Source organism: Rhea americana, unplaced genomic scaffold (assembly GCF_003343005.1).
Source record: "Rhea americana isolate MKP2758 unplaced genomic scaffold, rheAme1 scaffold_51, whole genome shotgun sequence".
NCBI lineage: Eukaryota > Metazoa > Chordata > Aves > Rheiformes > Rheidae > Rhea > Rhea americana.
In genome coordinates, this window is record NW_028186657.1 from 3,102,170 (window position 1) to 3,121,086 (window position 18,917).

General features: G+C 42.1%; 1 protein-coding gene across 2 annotated transcripts in view; it reads left to right on the top strand.

Moving 5' to 3' along the window:
- The window catches only part of GRIA1 (glutamate ionotropic receptor AMPA type subunit 1), a 128,698-nt gene that overhangs the window by 67,643 nt on the left and 42,138 nt on the right, over positions 1-18,917 (top strand). For both annotated transcript variants that reach the window (XM_085317923.1, XM_085317922.1), the window contains exons 5-8: positions 343-396; positions 12,533-12,694; positions 13,444-13,611; positions 17,313-17,417. In XM_085317923.1, coding sequence (XP_085174049.1) covers positions 343-396; positions 12,533-12,694; positions 13,444-13,611; positions 17,313-17,417 — 489 coding nt within the window. The remainder of the gene's footprint in view (positions 1-342; positions 397-12,532; positions 12,695-13,443; positions 13,612-17,312; positions 17,418-18,917) is intronic.

The following is an 18,917-nucleotide window of genomic DNA, read 5'->3' on the forward strand; positions in this document are numbered from 1 at the left end:
TTTTCTTTTCTTTTCTTTTCTTTTCTTTTCTTTTCTTTTCTTTTCTTTTCTTTTCTTTTCTTTTCTTTTCTTAAAGCACTGTTCTCTCTAGGAAACATGTTGATTCATTTGCTCTCCCTGCCTGTGGAATCTGCTTGAGAGTCCTGTCCTGTCTAATTTCAGACTTGCTACTCATATATCATATGTTGAAAGCTCAGTCCTTTTTCTAACCAGATTCTTCTACTATGTTTTAGGGCCCCCATGCAGTCTATTTGGAGAAAAAAATGGAGATGGTGGTCAGATAGGTGAAGCTCTACTTCTTGCGTTGGTCTGTGCTAAATATCTTTTGTTTTTATCATGCAGATCATCAAGCTTGAAAAAAATGGGAATGGTTACCACTACATTCTGGCAAATCTGGTGAGTTTGGGTATTGCTTTTTTTATATTCCCTCCTTGGAGTTTTCTTTCTTAACTGATTTTTTGCAGAGCACTATATTCATAATTATGGAGCTGAAAGCCTTTGTTTTTAATCCACCAATTTGATATTTTTTGCTACCTACTCCTTGTGGTGTTTTTTATCCAGAGCCAGTGAGAGCATTTCCAGGATATCTCTAAGGTTTCTGAGGAAGCGTTGCCTCCAATTTCAAACCGCATCTTTTCSAAGACAGTTAAGACAACTGTCAATAAAAGCAGGGAGTTTTTGCATGTCTTGGGCACCTGGGCTCCTGGCATTGCCTCTCAGCTCATTTGAGTTGGGCAATCAAGCTGTTGACTGCTGGTAATGACTTGCGTTTTCTACTAGTTTTAACCCCATTTCAGTGTGTCCCGCAAGGGAAGTGTTTCATATCCCATTAGCCATCCTGAGAGCCCCTCGGGCCCTAGCAGCAGTCTTGTTGATGACGGACTTGCTGAGATCCCTCTGCAGGGATCCCTGCCAGTAAACCAAAGCTGTGTGTGTAATGCAGGGAGGCATTGCCTGAGGACAGAGTGCTGTGCTGGGCAGTGGCACAATGTCTTTCTGATGCCATCTGCTGTCCCCCCAAGGAAGCTGGAGAATTTCTCTGTTTAGGGAGGTTTGGAAAGAGGTAGCAGAAAGAAAAGAATTCGCTGGGAGGCTGGAGGATTTGCTGCTCAGTGCTACTACCAGAAGAGTCACTGACTCCTCTCTGGACGTGCCGGTCCATCTGTGATGGCAGTGCAGCTCACGCTGCTGTCGGCATCCTGGCATCAGGACTGTTCTCTGAAAGAGGACCCCCCTGTGCAAGGCAGGAATTTGGCGGGGGGAGGAGGGGGCTCTCCTTCAGCTCTGGTCCTGCCCATGCCCTCTGCAGGGACACKGTGGCCTGTCGTGGTGAGCTGCACACTGGCTCTGGAGCAGCAGGGTCTGGAGCGGTTCATCCCTCCTGCAGCTGCAGCTGCCAGGCACTACGTCAGGGCCTGGGTGATTAAACTTTAAACTACCAATTAGTCAAGCAGTTGCTGCCCTTCTCCTTCTCTCAGTCCCAAGATAACTCCAATTTGCAAGATAGAAATGGCCGCATAATTACCCCACGATGTCCTGATAGTGACCGTGCACTTCTGTGCCCCTGGCTACCCTACAATTACAAAGTTAAAAATGTTATATTGTGCAGGGGGAGACATGCAAGTTGCAAAGCAGCCAGTAACTGCAGTTACTAATTTTTAAAAAATTATTATTTGCTGTAAGCTAGGGCCCCAGTCAGCAGAGATTTATGCAAATCCGTTCATGAAAGAGAAGCAGGGAAGCTGTCTGGAGTAGTAGGGGTATGCATATCAGGCTGTTTTTATGTGTACCCACATGGAAGGGTAAATGAGAATGATATCGCCTCTTCTCTCTGCACAGTTTCATAAGGATAAATACATTAAAGGCATGAGCTTGTCTGATACTCTGGTCGTAGAGTTATGAAGGACATTTCCCTGTGTGTTATGATACCTCTCTCCCACTTTCAGCACTCCTCTCTCATTTTTAATTTCTTTTCTGAGCCTTCRTAAATGCTGAGAGGACAGAGCTGGCTAGAAGAAGGCTGCATACTCAGCCAATATGGATTATAAATAATTAACTCGGAGCAAAAGGCTTTTCAGTTCTTCAGCCCCTCTGCAGCAAGGCTCTGCCTCCTAGGCTGCTCAGCGGGAGCAGTTTTCTGTCCCAGCCACTGGTTCCTGCAGCATTCCCAGTTTGGACAAGACCCCCAGAGCTATTATTATTGGTGCTTCTCTGATTTTGGGGCAGAACAAGGGAAGTGAAAGGACCAGAATCTCTTTTCTTTGTTTTTCCTTCTACTTAAAACACAGCATTGTGTGAGAGCCAACCTCCAGAGACAGGAATGTAAAACAGTAAAAGAAAGGAGGGTATAATCAAACAGTCYGGGAAAACCATTTAAGAAAAAAAGGGAACACTCCTCAACATTATGATGGCCGTTTTTGGGGCAGGTTTTGGACACCAAAAGATAAATCAGTTTCTGATTTTTCTGATATACTGCACCTACGTGAAAGCTGCTTGCTCATCAATTCTGCAAGGAAAATGTCAAAAGGGCTCTGAAGATCCCAAGTTCCTGAGACTGCCATAGGGACAAAGAAGTGGCACATCTGCCCTGTGTGGGGATGGTGAGGGATGTTGTAAGGGGTTGTCAGAACATGTCAGTGTCTGGAAGGGTTAAACCAGAATGCAGATGCTGTAATTTGAGAGATCGTGGTACTTCTAACCCTTTCCTAAGGACATCTCATTCCTGGATTAGAGCCTTCAGATGGTGTAACATGCTATAATGTATTCACACTGACTCATATACATAGTGGATAGACCTTAAATGCCCCAGATTTTCCCCTGTAGATGAGTCCTAAGGGGACAGAGTGTGCATTGCCCACACACCCACATATACCYGCATATGCATACTCACACACATAGAAGCCAGCCTGATTTTGTAGAAGTGGCACAGTTTAGAGTACTGAGTTGTGAGAGTATGAATTAAGAGCTAAAAACTGCAAATGCCTTAAGATTTCCAGAAGAATGACTTCTTGTTCCTTGTGTTAACTGATGGAGTCCTGATTTTAGAGTCTCATTCCGCCCTGTGAATGTGAACATAAGAGTCCTTCCCTAGTCGGGACAGGCTCTGTCTTGCAAGTTAAGGGAACCTCAGCTGGTTCGTGGCTGCCCATTGCTTAGTTACTTGCACTAGCTAGAGCTAGTGGATGAATTTTCAAGACCTACCTCTTTGCTATACTATCTAAATTTTGGGGCCCTTCCCCATGGGGGAAGGAAATGGCACATTTGAAGTATATGTTAGGAATTTCTGGTCATATGCCTGTTCAGAGCTTACACTCAGCAAAACACAGAGTACTGTCCACTTGTAGCAGCTCCAAACTGGTGCTGCCTCAGGAACTCAAAGCAATTAAGTTCATTAGCAAATGCATAGGCTGAATGAGTCCTACCAAAATCATCCAAAAGAGCATTTTGAACAAGATGGGACTTGCTGCTTGGTCACAGGCGGTTCCTGAGCAAAAGGAGGGAATAGCTTTTCTTAATCAATGGCTGTTTGCCCAGCGGTTGCTGTCAGGAAAGCCGTAGTAGAGTACCAAGCAGAATTTGACAAGCAGCAGCAAATGAAAGCTAGTATTTCTTAGTAGGAACAGCTTTCTTTTCTAGTGAAATTGCTGTTGCCAAGGTGAAACAATAGCATTTCTGTGTTCACAAAGAAAAATGAAATTGTTCTGCACCTTAGGCCACGGACAAACATCCTCCTCTAAATCCGACTATGCCTGTTGAAGATATGGGCTCTCTTGTCTGCTCAGCCCTGCCCATCCCACGAAGGTCTGTCCTAGGAAGGATTTCCTCTAATGACAATGACAGGGGAAGGGTTCATGTGAGTGTTCCTGCCTCTCCTTGGGGCAGAACTGACCAGGTCAGCACATGCTTCCTTCTGCAGTGATTTCTGCGTCTGGTCTGATTTTGCAGGTAAGGGGTGGTGAGGTGCAGCTGGGGATGCTCTGACTCTGAGACTTATCAGCTAGTACAACTATTTGTACACAAAATGCCAATGGCTATTGCAAAACGCCCAAAAACTGGATCCTCAGCCACTACCCACTAGAGTTACTCCAATTAGCTTTCACTAGYTGCTGGTCTGCGTATTTGTCAGGTATACCAGCATAAGGGTTTTGCAGTCCTCTCCCTCCCTTCCTCTCCCTGCTCTCTCTGTTTTTCTTTTTAGAGCTCAAAGAGGTTCGGCAAGTTTAAGAAGTGGCTGTTTCTGTGGGTTTTGTTTTTCTAAGCTTTGTTCTCAGCCTTTGAGAGCATCAGTCTAGCAACCACAAAGGAAAAAATACAGTCAATACTATCAGAGGAGCAAGCTTAGAAACTTCTGGGATTCCTTTCTTTTGATGTTGCAACCTTTTTCCCTATAACCTTGGCTTCATATATCTGTTCGCCTTATGCCAGGGATGTAGGCTGACTACTGTCAGTAATGGGAGAACATCAGCTCTCTTGGGCAGAGAAAAGTCTTTATCTTAAAATAAGTGACATTCCTGTGACCTGTCTTTAAAAGAAAAGTATTAAGGACAGCTGCCATATATGGTGTTTCAGATTTCTTTTTTTTTTTTTTTTCCCCTTGAGCATTAGTCCAGGTTCTTCTTTTAGCAGATGCTCTGGTTTGAAGTTGAATAGATAAGTGTACAAGTTTGCTGATGCTAGGATGGCGGGGAAGAGAAAAGATAAGAACAGTGTTGGTTAGCAAAGGTAAGCATTTTTTTCTATGCCATTTTATATCAGCATGTGTCAGTGCTGAGTTAGGCCACGGACAGAGTTTCACTTCGCAAGCAGCTGTGATGGTTTCAGAGGTTACCAGTGCAGCAGTTTTCCAGTATAGTGATTAGCACAGGATGGAGACAAAATCCACAGGTTTAGTTCAGTTCACCTGTAGTTTAAATGTTCTTCTTTGATCTTTTCCCTGAAAATGGAATTGGAGTTCTTGGGAGAAATTCTGCACCACCAGGGCTAAGACATGGTAACCTGAGATGATAGACTGGAACACTTGGAAGGACTTTTGCTGAAGCTAATGAGGGCTCATAAATGTAAGTGACTTACTGTGGCTTAAAAAAATTACTAAGCATCATGTGAGCAACTGACATTGTATTACAGCCATTGGAAGGAAAAAATGGGTTTCCTTAGATCTCAGCAAAAGGTTGTTAAGCTAACATGTTTCCTCTCCCATTTGCAATCTCTAATCCGTTAGCCTGGCTGATCTGGCAAGGAGTAACTTGTAAATCCATGGTATCTTAATCATGTTGACTTCATCAGTGCTTATTTCTACTCAGAACTTGCCTTTCTTCAGCTTCCTCCACCAAATTTATGTCTCTGTTTGCTAGACTGAATAGTCTATTAGTGATGTGTTGTTCCTTATGTAGATACTTATAAATTGTGGTCAACTTATCCCTTAATCATATCTGTGATTGAGGTCCTGGAATCTGTCACTACAAGGCATGTTTCCCAAACATTTAAATCAGTTTCTTCTCTGAAAGCTCTCTAAAGTACAAACTTCCACCTAGAAGTCTGTCCATCTGCCTGGACTGAGGTTTCCAAGATCTGTGTGATCATTTATTACCACTACATTCTGCAGCCATAGGACAGGGCTGATGCAAGCAATAGCATCACACATACAAAATCCTGTTCCTGCTGAACTGTACAAAATCGAGTTATTAGTCATTTCCAGCCATGCGTCCTTCAAGTGTGGATCCTCACCAGACTTAGTTTGATTGATACCAATAGACCAGCACAAAACAGACTCCACAAACCACAGGATTGGGACCCTTTCTGTCAGGGTGTCCCCTCACACCTTTCTTTTCACTTTCTTTCTCCTTTATTTGGTTCCTTGTTACAGTGAGGAGTTGCATGTTTTGCTGCCACAATAGGATTTGACATATTAATAATTCTACAGACAAGAAGAAGTCATTTCCTGTCGGAAAGCATGCTGGAACGAGACTTGAGCAGATGGGCTCTTTTTGACATACCCTCCTTCTTAATTCAAAGTGATGGGAGTGAGGAATGATGCTTTACTTCAAGTCAAGCTTGAAGATAATTTGGTATATTAGGAATGCTCTGTCTGGAAACACTCCACTCGGCACTCCCTGCAGGATGATCCAGAGTACCTTGGAATGACAGGAGTCACTTTGTATTCACTCGACTGATCTACAGCAATTCAGAAGTAGTTGTTTTGTTTTGCAAAGTTTCTTATAAAGTCTGTTAGCAGGAGGCAGTCTGGCACGGCAGGCCATACATGCATTGCATTTAAAGAGAGCCAGGTCATTTTCCTGATGCTGCCATAGATTTCTAGGTGAACTTGAGTGAATTGTTTAAATTTGCTCTTGCTCCTCCTGCCCTATTTGAGAAACAAAGAAGACAGCCATGCACAGCAGAAGAGATTACCTCAAAACCGCTTTTGAATGGAAATTCAGATTTCACTAAGCAATGAAAAAATATTCTCTTCCTGGAGACAATTCTACCATAAGAAATAAAAACAACAATTATAAGCTTCTATGCATAATGCTCTAATCCATCTTTCTTAATTTGCATTAAACTGAAACAGTTGTGTGGTCTCCCTCCCATCACAACAGTAGAGCAGTTGTAATGGAGTGTTGTGCTCACAACTCCTGCAGCTCCTACTTTGGGAGCAATGGAGACACTCACACCAATGAGAGAAGCCCAAGTGATATTTAAGTGTGGGACACAAGTTCATAAAAATAAAATAAGTAGACTCCATTCTCTTAATCCCAGGCAGAAAAGGACTGAGAAACCTTACTCTGAGGACAGTGCGCTTATTACTGAGGTGAGCGGGCTGTGTTTTGGTTCAGCCAGCAAGCCCTCTCCAGGCTGTCTAAGAGAAAGGGGCATTTTCTATGTGTCCTTGGTCAGAAACGAGCATTATCAGTCTCAGTGGAAGATCTGGAGGACAGATAAGATGCAAAGGGAAGAGAAAAAAMTAACAGCATTTCTCAGAAACTTGGCAGTCTTCAAGGAGACTCTCTGAAAGGTCCACCTCTCAGGAGAAACCAAGACTTAAAGTAAAGGTGCTGAGATTTTGAACTGTGCTCTGTTTGGGCTCCATGAAAGTTTCTGGAAGAGCAGCTGCAGCCTGCCGGGAGCTCAGGCCTCTCTGGCTGTTAGCAGAGCTTCAAAGGCCCACTTGCGCTGTAGGAGGTGCCCTGCAGGGCAAATGGCAGCAATTAATACCAAGTTACTGAAATACAGAGAGAATTTGAAGCTGTGGCTTGTTGCCTGTTGATGTCAGGATATGACAAGATATGGAAGTGAGCTGCTCCACCACTGCTGCTGTTATCCTGCAGATCAGCAGGGATGGAGGAGAGGGACTCAGCCTGCAGCACTGCTGGGAATGGGAGAGGCCAGGCAGCTCTCCTGCTCCAGCAGTTCACTGTGTAAGCTCATGTCTGCATTCCCCACACAGGACAAGCAGTGCTGCCCTGTGTCGCTGGTGCCCTGTGAGGACGGAGAGGTTTAAAACGATGCGGCAGTTAAAGACGAGGGTGAAAGAGGATGTGCAGGGTCCTAAGTGATGTTGGCAGATACGAAGATGGTCACGCGTGAGAGGATGAGGGCTTTCCCTGCACTGTCTGACAGCAGCCTGCACTGCCCACTCAATGTCTCACCTCCTGATGATGTTCTGGGTATAAATAAGGAGCTGGCTGATTTCTCAGGGACTTTCTTTTCAACGCAGATCCTTCCTGGGCCGGTTAATCAAGATGGATTCATGAGGCCCATTTCAAGTCATCAGTCTTCCTGCATTATGCATTGCCTTTGATGACTGAGCCCACAAGCAGTGGAGAGGAATATAAATGTGTGACTTGCTGACACCTCTCCCAGGAACCACAGCAGTGAATGGGATAGTAAACAACCTCTGGCTGAAAAACGATTTCAGTTTAAGCACAGCATAAAGAACAGACACAGCAAGGAAAACACAATGAGGAAGGAACTCTTCCCAATACAGCCATGTTTTCCTTTTGCCCTTTGAAGGTATTAAGGTCTTTAGCAGCTGTCCATATTATTTACTAACAGCAGGACTTCTCCATGTAATCTCTTTGCAAGGTTTATTAAAGCAGAGAGAATAGTCCATGGTATAGGTTAAAGAGTAAGTCCTTTGAACCAAGTCTGGCTGTTGTCTGCATGGTGCGCTGCAGTTGCTGAAAGTCRGAGCTGGCACGGAGAAGGGCAGCTGCCTCAGCTCATGGGCCCAGATTTCTGTGGTTTATTGTCAGCTCGTAGTTCAATAGCTTTCAGAGGAAACCAAGCATTTTCCAGRCATATGCAAGACAGGAGGTCATATTCCCTGGTTTGCCAGGCTGATTTTGCAAAGCAAATTTAAATCTGGGGCTGCTAGTCCTGCCACAGGCACAGTGGGCTGAAGATGCAGAGTCCCTTTCAGCCCGGATTCATCGCCTCCCAGAGTGGGCTGAGCCTGCTGAAGTGTTGTGTTCCTTGGAGTTCCTGCATCTGGCAGTGCCCCATTCGGGGACTGGGGGACTAACGTGGTGGCTCCAAGTTTTACTGCACCTGGTTTCCCAAGGGTGTTGGCACCGAGTCTGTGCTAGAGCGTGAGTTGCTGTATTCCTGCTCTTCTTCCAGTTTCCTCAGGGACACACAGTCCTACATGAGGAGCTGAAGCCAGACACCTGCTTGACCAACAGACAGACCCTAAGCAGTTCAGGTCCAAAGAACCTGCAGAAGGGCCACTTCCATCTGATTCCAGGGACTCTACCCATTTCCATGAATAGATATAACTGCAAAGCTGGTTTTTTCTAATACTTTTTAGCACATTTCTGGAACAGTTCTGGTCCTTAAGACCCCAGGGAATACTTCATTCCAGTACTTGTCCACTTCTTASTCATTTTGATTTGATGGCAAAGGGAAGCAATTCTGTGCCTTTCCAGATTGGTTGATACTGAAGCTCTTGCTGCAAGCACGTCTGCTGCCTCACAGCAGTGGAGTGAAATGTCTCCTTAGTGGTTTACTGATGACAAACAATAAGTCTTTTCCATCCAATCTTACTGTCTAGAGTGATAACTTTCCTGCTTTTTAGGCCCTTTCTCTGTTGGGTAAGTATATATGTTTGCATTTCTTTCAGAGTTCACTTATGCTGTGGCTGTCACAAATGTCTGTTGCAACTGCCTTCCTCCTCTTGATCTGTTGACAAATTTTAGTCTTTAATCTTGGCGATCCAGTTTCTCAATATTCTTATTGCCTGCTTCTCTGAGGTAAAAGAAGCATCCRTCAACTTATGTCTTCTTTCCCTCAGTACTTCCTGGTAATGTGAGGTTTTACATAGTTAATATTTGTGCTGCCATGCCCAGGACTGGATGCAGTCCAGTGCTAAAGGGACCCATGCACCAGCACACCCATCATGGCTTGGGAAGCCATACTGCAGGCGTGCAGAGACCTGCGGTGCCAAGGGGAGCTTCTGCAGCCCTCAAATTCCCTGGAAACCTTTTGCTGATGTACTCGCATAGAGTTGTGCTGTATAAAACTTTAATATTAGGGATGACAGATTGTATTTATTACTCACATAGTGTTATTGTTCTCTGCTAAATCTGCTAATGGTGAAATAACTGGTGATAATATCCCACAGTGGGTTAGACAATTACATCCCCGATGGGACAGCTGCTCTCTTCATCTCCATCTCTCATTTTTTGCAGACTCAGTTACAAACACAACCTTCTGTTTTTTATTTTCTGAATTCTGAAGCAGATAGATTGAAAACTAAATAAAAGGTCCCCTTTTYTAAGATGTGGCTATAGTTAGGACAAGATGATGGATGATTGATGGCCTCTTTACTTGCAAGTATTGTAATTCTCCTGTTTTAATCTTTCCTGCAAGCCTTRACTGATATTCCAGAAAGATAGATAAGCATGTTTAATTCCTGATACCACTTYGTGAATAGAAACACCTTCAATAGACAATTTGTGTAACATTTGATATATATTCTTGTTTATATCTTAGACAGCAAGAATTAATCACCACTGGGAACTGGTTCCTAAAATTTCTGACCAGTGATATTTCCAGTTCAACTACATTACACTGGCAGATTAGCTATCATGTCACCCAGCCCTGCTCTAAGCAGATTTCTGTGGTGCAGTGATTAAAATTTCTTTGTAATTAGGACCATACCTGTACTAACCTTGTACTGGGGCATGTGGAGGAGGGATAACAGGTGAAAGCAGTTATTTCAGCAGTTGATAACAGCTGAAATGCAAAGACATACTCAAGGTTAGATGACATCCTCCCTAGTCCCATCTGTTTTAAACAATTGGGAAAACTTTAGAGRTCTCCATGCTTTTTAACCAACCTGAATTACGTCAAAAATGACTTGAGGGGAAAACTAATATAATCTTCAGGAAGAATTCATTCCTTTTGTCTAGTCACATTAATTTAAAATTTTTTATAAGATGAATCCTGATGAATATCATTGAATACCTGCTTCAAAACCTTTGGTTTGAGGAAAACAGTGAAAGACAGTGTTTTCAACCATTGCTGTCCAGTCACTAGTGTCATTGAGTTTTCCCATTTAAATCTTCTCATTGAGAGGTTAAGGACAATAGACACAACATCCTATCTATATTATCTTGTGAACTTGGGCTTTTCTTCCTGCCTTTGTCAGCCTTCTAAGGAGGAGCTGGTGGCACAAACTTCAAGTAGCTGCATGGTAGTTTCTTTTGACAGATTTTCTTCTTCTGACTACCTCCCAGGAGCAAAATGTCAGTGTAATTTGGTCCTAGCTATGAATAACCAGCTGGCAACCTGTGAGGTTCCTCTTACTGAACCTTAGGAGCTCTATATGTCAAAAACCACTTGGCTTGAAATGCATTAAGATGTCAGGGACAGTTATCCTACTGCATTTCCTGTTCATTAATCACAGTTCTCGCTTTCTGAAACCCTTACGCTAGCAGTTACAAACAAGATTGATGTGGGCTAAACCGGCATTCTGAGGAATACATACTCACAAAATATCACTATGTGCATTTTTTTTACCTAAATCACTGCACTTTGAAACAAAATAAATCATGTTTGCAGCACCTGTACAYCTACATCCTATCCTAAGCTAGTAAGAGGATGCTAAATTGCTTACAACAAGCAGGAGGGAAAAGTGTGAAAGTCTCTAAAGACATTTTTGTGTCACTTGTGACTTCCTTGGTCTGACCTTGATGTGAAAGGGCAGTTTAGTCTTTTCATAGCAAACTATCTGCTCCCTCAACAAGTTTCCATCTAATGACTTGACCCTGACTTTGAATGTTAATAASCTAATTAGCACCCCAAACCCATGCACAGAGAGCATTTTGGAAACCCAATCAGTCTCTTGTGGGAGGGGTGTGATTTGTTTYTTTAACTCACAGTGTCATCACATGTATTGGGAAAAGGTGTGAGAGGGAAGTCTAGCAATAGGTTCAGAAGGTGTCTGGAGAGGATGTGGAGCAGCAGTGTGTTGTGGAGGGGAGAGAGAAGGTAAAGCTGCATTGTGTATGTTCCCCTCATGCATTATGGTTTCTCRTGATACTAGTGAAGCTAATTAGCTGCATCTTTTGTGCCTGTACTCTGAAAGAAAACACCAGACTTCTGCCTGTTTCTGTGCAACTGCCAAGCTGGAGAGCAAACCCCTGTTCACGCTTCTTCTGCTTTAGGTAAGGGGACACAGCAAAGAGTTTCTCAGATCTGGAGTGCTGAAAAGGCAGAACCAAAGCAAGGAGGCCAAAATGTGACCTTGCTTATAGTGCCTTTCTAATTATTAATTTGCCTCTGATTTGACTGAACTGTTTCAGCAGTTGTTTTTTATGTACTGTGAATTGTTGATGACAGCAATTCCACACCACCACCCCAATATACCTGTATATTTGTGCATTTGTGTTCATCGCATAAGGTGGGCAAGTGGTAGGGAAAAATAGTAGAGAAAGGAAAGAAATGTATTTCCTCAGTAATCTGAGGTAYAAAAAATGTCTGTTTCTCCCAAGTAAGTAAATCCTATACCTGTCTTTTCTAACAGTGGGGCTCCTTTGGCAAGCTAACTGACTATGTACTTGTTAACTTACTGAAAGTTTATTATTTAGGACTTGTTTTTTCTGCAAACTGTAACTTGAAAAGGATGCCTCTCCATTGGTAACTGAGTGCATAAAAGCTAGAGATGACTGAATAATTCTTTCTAATAAATGTTTGTTGAGAATTTTGATGCTTTTATCCAAGTATTATCTGAGATGTATTTTTCCATTATTCTGCTAGCTTTCTTGCAAAGGAGCTGTTATTGATATGACTGTTCATCTCTGTGGATGGAAACTGCAGGATGCATCCAGCTCAGAGCCCTCCTGTTGCCTGTAAGAAAGGCAAATTCACTCCATAGTCTGCAAAATGGACCTTCTCCTGGAGTTCAGGATTTTTTTTTTTTTAGTAGAGGGAAGAGATTTTTCTAAGCCAGCTGCCATATTCATAGATAGGCAGGTTAATAATAAAATGTGCTCCTCTGATGAGCTTCTCCTGTGTTTGTCCCCTATGCTAGGGATTCATGGATATCGACCTGACAAAATTCAAGGAGAGTGGAGCCAATGTCACTGGTTTCCAGTTGGTTAATTACACAGATGCTGTTCCAGCCAGGATCATGCAGCAGTGGAAAAATAACGATGCCAGGGAACATCCTCGTGTGGACTGGAAGAGGCCAAAGGCAAGTGGTGTAGAAAACCATTTAATTTAGGTAGAGTCTTGCCCCTTTGTGATCATGCTGATCTCTTGAATTTTGCTTTTCTTRCTCCTAAAACCCTGTCACTTAATATTGTTACAAACTTTATCCACTCCATGTGTATCAACACTGTCTGAAAATTACTAAGCAGTAGCTGCTGCCTGCTGAGAAATGCACAAGTYAATCTCGCAGTTTTCATCCTCCTTAAAGCTAAGGATTAAACATCTAGGTATTTCACCCTAGAGTTTTATACATTTCCTTTACAAATTTCTACTTGAATAAACTCATCTTTTGCATAATGTTTGCATATTTAAGCAGTTTTCTGGTTTCCATRTATGACCAGAAATGGTGACTTATTTTTTATTTTGAATATCATTAGAAGTTCATTTTCGTGAATCTAGCCAAACAGAAATACTCAGGTAACAAATGAATGCCTTTTAAGGTTAAGTCCTCTTCAGGGAGCATAATTTGATGGCAGTTCAGCTAGAACAAAAGTCAAGTGCAGCAGCCCTTAGCCCTGCATCAGGAGCTGCTCTCTCACTCTCGAGTCTTCTGGCGGGCAAGGTACCAACTTTCAGAAATCAACAAGATGGTAGCGACTGTAGAAAGTGAGCTGCTGGAAGGATAAAAACAGAACAAAATAATCTGGAAACTTGCCGAGAGGAGAACCACTGTAACATACATGAGGGCAGCTAACCCTAAYGAACGATGTGCAACTCCCCTTCTCTTTCTAGTACACATCTGCTCTTACGTACGATGGCGTTCGGGTGATGGCAGAGGCGTTTCAGAACCTGCGGAGGCAGCGAATTGATATCTCCCGTCGCGGGAATGCCGGAGACTGTCTCGCCAACCCAGCTGTCCCTTGGGGCCAAGGCATTGATATYCAGAGAGCGCTGCAGCAGGTTAGATGCTGAGCCGATGCCCGTCGCGGGGACGGTCATGCAGTAACACGTGGGAAGCTGGGATGGGGTTGAGGAGGAGGACGGATGCTCAGGAGCAGAAATGCCAAAAGGTTCAAGCAGACTGAAGAATGGATCTTTCCAGATTCGAGTCAGGTCTCTAAAATAGTTCAGGAGTGTCCTTGTTTCCTTTAATTTCTGTTGGAGTTCTGAGATCGAAAAGTCACAATACTCTCCCATGAAATCATAGGTTCCTATTTTTATTTTCATCACTACTTCAAACCACGTTTTTTGAAGCGCCCTCAGTTCTTTGTGAACTTGGCTTCAGTTCCAGACTGTTAATGGAAGTCAAAGCCATGTGAATTTTGCTTTGTGTTTGTTTTTTGTCAGAATGTTTTCAAAGCACAAATTCCAGCTTATTTTCTACTGTAAGGATTGTTAAGAGTCTTAACAGCCATTTAGAAAATTTATTCCTTAATAATTCAAAAATCTTCCTTTTTGCATGCTGCATATAACTTAAGATTGTGAATAAGCAAAATCTAAACTAAACTTATAGCAAGATGAAAAAACATCAAATTTACCAAAGATGTAGCAAGGCAATATATTTCAGAATTTCTTTAAATTTCAAGACTGACGTTCATTGCTAGTGTTCCTCTTTTTTTTTCAGACATATATGCTACCTTTTTCTTATAGTTCATGCTAAACTTATTTCAAAAATAGATGATTCCTTGGAAATACTGCTAGCTCAGTGTTACCCAAATATAGCTTATCCCATCTTCTTTTCTTCATGAAGGCAAGAAGAACAAAATTAACTTGGTTATTTTGTCATATATAAATTTTGCCAAGTATTTTGTTTTTTAATTTGGTTTGAGTTTACTGGTAAATAAGGAGTCTCTTAAAATGAAATCTTACATGTGATTTGATTGCTTGGATTTGATTTATTCCCAAGCCTGCCATTGGCTGTTTGTGTGACCTTGGGCAAATTGCTGTCATAGCTTYCTATAATAAAATCAGACTCCTCCTTGATGCATTAGGGATATCAGTTACCTAATAAGCATGTAATACTTGGAAGTCATCTGATGAACAACGAACACTCAAGCACTTTCCTTTATTTTACTTATGAGGAGATTTAAAATCAGGTCTGCTTGGAAAATACAATTTTATGTGTGTGTGAATCTGAAGATTGTTCCTCATCTCTTCTTTAAAGAAATTTCAAAACCCTTCTTTGCTCAAATGCACTGTTTTTTTTTTAAATGAACACAAAGAACTATTTGCAAAATTTGTTTCTTTACTGTTGAAGAATTACCATTGAAAATTTATCATTCTCCAAATGTTCGATCAGCTTGGTCATGATGATCGAAATAAAAGCCTTAAACTTGTAGGGTAAGAAGGAAACTCCTTGGGAAGCTTTAACTGTGAATTTAATAATCACCTAGCACTTATTACTGTAGCAATAACTACATTATAGAAAGAGGCAGATGAAAATAGATAGAACTTATGATTAGACTGAAGRTTTAAGTTATCTATTCTACAAAGATTCACAATTACAGCAATTCCTACAGATATTCAGTGTGCTTTTTCTTCACCTCCCATTTACTAATGCCTGAAATCTTATGTTCTGTTTAAAAGAAAAGTTTCTCTGATCAAATGTCTTGAAAAAGCTACTGAATTGCCTCATTTCTGTTTAGTGTAGGAAGGAGTCATGGATGACAGGAGCAAAAATGAAAAGCAATTTCAAATAGTCTGCAATTTTTTCAGAAACAGAAATCTAACACATTTGAGAAAAAAAAATGTATGCTTTTATTAAAGAAAGGTAAGATTTTTTTTTCAAGAGATGCTTGCAAAATATTACTTTAAACCAATCCATTGAGGTTTCAKTTCTACTTTGAAAAGATTAATTATTTTTGACAGTTTTTTTTTTCATAATCTTATTTTGTAACCAGATCTGGTAAGTAGAAAGCAAGTCCCCAGTTGCTGACTAAACTTGTAAACCAGATGGCACGCAATAGCACCCTTCCCTTCCAGCTTGTCCAGCAGTAGAACCAAACAGAAACGTGCTGAAAAGCTCCATGTGCCCACTTTCCTTTAGTGGTGCTTTGCACTGTTGAAATCAGTCCTCTGATCCCAAGGGCAAGCTACTCTCACTCTACAAAACAGAACAAATAAATGTGCATCAATGRGAGAGAGCTGCATCAAGCTAATGAAAGGACAGTTTTGATCAAGGAAGCAAATGGAAGAGGAATTGTGAGAGGGGTCTCAGAGGAAGGGTAGATGACTAGCATCATGGGGAGAAACCCCTTTTGCCTTGTAAGTGCTTTGGGAATATCACAGGGTTAAGATTCCTTCCATACACACAAAAGGAATAGGTGTTGTACACTAGCCTTTACTAGTATATGAAGCTATAAAGCAGGAACACTCTGGCCTGAGTTTCAGAGTTGCTCAGGACCTGGAAAGAAAACCAAAGGTGCCGTCAAAGGAGGAGGTGTGGGAGTGCTTAGGAAAATAGTGCTATTGCAGTGTTATTCCCTGTGAGAAGGGAGAGGAATGTATTTCCAAATGTCACTGTGTATACCTCTTGACTTGAAGGAGCTTCAGAAAATACAGGCAGATGTTAGTTTTCCTGACAAACCTTTGTGATAATACCTGGATAACAAACGCAGCTTAAGCAGATTACCAGCAGATTTCCTTTGCAATGATATATTCTCATTTCTTCACTGTGTGCCTTTATTCTGAGGAGTTAAGATCACTTTTGAAAAGGCAGCTAAATACCTGTTCCCATTTTACACGTGGGAACACACGAGCTGCAGGGAGAACAGATTTGCCCCAAATTAGTGGAAGGACTGAGAATGAACTTTGAATTAACAGTCTGGTGTCCTCGGTGTTCCTCCACATGGTCTCTACAGAGACCCAAACTCGCATTCACATTCCTGTTCCCTGCTGCTCAGGCCTGAAGTGTCATAACTGCAGTTGTAGTCTTTTCTCCACCTCAGGCTGGTGCGTCTGCAACAGCTCAAACGGCTGCACCAAAAGGAAAAGTTCAGGAAGTGGGATGTGATGCCTAAGCAGTTCTCTTCAGCTCAACAGTGTTATCGGCAGAGATTTATGACTCAAAGTTGCCTATGCAAATCTCATTTACAATACTAAATTGTCAGGTTTTATTAGGCTGATGCAGCAGGTAATTAAATTTGTTTAAAACTGATAGACTYGTTTCCAGTGAAGAGTGGCAGCTGTGAGCTATGGCCAGAGTTTCATATTTCTTATAAATAGAATTCTGGATTTGGATTTGGACTGACAAGCTTTTTACCAAAACCTGATTTCTGGTCAGTTTTAGACAATATGAGCAGACACAAAATCCAAGGAGTTCAGAGTTTATTTAGCCCAGTGTCACAACCCAAGAAGTGATGGGCTCACACACRGGATCTCGTTCTTGTGCCTCGCTGAGCTCAGGAACAGATCACTAGGTCTTAACAGAAAGAGCTTTACCTCACGTATGCACATGGCCAGTGCCTGTGCCCTCTCAGGCACGCTGTAAAGATTGAAACCAGCTGAAAGCGTAGTGTTGGACAGACATTTTGTCACTGTTGCAYGCACCTGAGGGATACAACTGCGTTCTGTATCCTTCTGCCCCTCACCACTCGTGGCTGCAGAAGACACTGTGTGCAATGCCAAAGTTTCCTCTCTTCATTGGTTTTTATGTTTTTAAGGTCCGTTTTGAAGGGTTGTCTGGCAACGTTCAGTTTAATGAGAAGGGACGGAGGACCAACTACACCCTGCAAGTGATTGAGATGAAACATGAYGGGATCAGAAAGGTAAAATAGAGGGTGACTTCAGATCCTGTGCTAAGCACCAGCCTAGCATTTGTGTTATGGCCTGGTTAGGCCTTGAAGCCTGTTTCTGTTCATGAACCTTGCAAGGAGAGTCACTGTGAGTGTATTCCCAGCTCTCTACATGGGGGAAGCCAAGCACTAGGAAGAACTGGTGGTGTATTACTATAATAATATTGAAAGGATTATCAGGAGCAGCAATGACATCTATACACAGCTAAAAAGACTGTGGAACAGAGATTTCCAGAATAGTGAAAGCTTGGCCAGCTCAGTCCATAATGCTGCTTCTTACTAGCAGAACATATTGGCTCAGGACCAGCTACACAGCTTTATGATTTTGCTCCCTTACTTTTCGTTTCCAAGCAATGAAGAGAGGCATAGCCAAGTAGAGTTTGCCTGCCTTAACCCATATAGATGAATCCTTTATGTTGGCCTAATTCTGCTCTCCTTGAAGTGATGAGCCTTCCTATTAACCATGCCCTGATTGCTATGCAATTATTTGTGAAATTCTGAAATCTTCATCTCTTTTTATATCGTAGGCACTTTGAAAAATCTGGCCTTTTTTAGGGGTACTGGGCTGTTGAAGCACAGGCCCTTTTGAAAATTTGACTCCATGAAGTTGTATCCCATTTAGATATTATCTTTCTGAAAAACAAAGAGTAACTCAGTTATTCTACAAATAGAGGACATCTACTAAATAATTTGGAATGCAGCATTTACTGGAACCTGTCTGCTGCACTCCCTCGTTCCCCAGAAAAATAAAATACATCTTCGAAACTAAGAAAAACTTCAAATAGCAACAGTTCCACCTTTAGAGGTCGAACTCTCTTTGCCCCAATTCATGCTTGCCCCTGAAAGCAGCAGATGTAAGATCAGAGTCCACCACAGTCAAGCATGAATCAACAATGTCATGCAAAAAAAGCAAATTCCTCACTGAGAAAGAGAAGGAGCATCTTTTCTAAGACATGCAAAGTGATCTTCCTAMTGTGCTTGGTATTCACAAGAGGTATTATGTGAGCTTGGAGCTCTGAACTTCAGAAAGGTGTTGGCAATCTGGAGGGAGTCTAGAGGAGAAGAAACAGGATGGCTAAATTCCTTGATTTTGCTGTTTATTTACTGTCAGAAATGATATTTACTTAGAAGATGCATCCATTATTGCCAAGATGCATACTGCATCGTAGATCCTCCAAGTTAGTAGCSCAAAACAAATATACATGTCTCCATTTATGTTGCCTGAGGGCAGAGCTTGGAAGATCTTTCCTCACCTTCTTTTCTTTTCCTCTGTGCAATGAAGAGAATTGAGAAGCCTGTGTAGAGCTTTTCTCTTCTTGAATTGTTATGATCTCTAATCTGCCATCAGCAGTCTCCTGGCCATATCCTGTGTTAATACCCCTTCCCATTTACTGTGATAAGAAATCCCTTCCGCATGAGCAGAGCTCAGACAACTTCATACTTACATAAGGTGATGGAAAACCTCTTATAAAA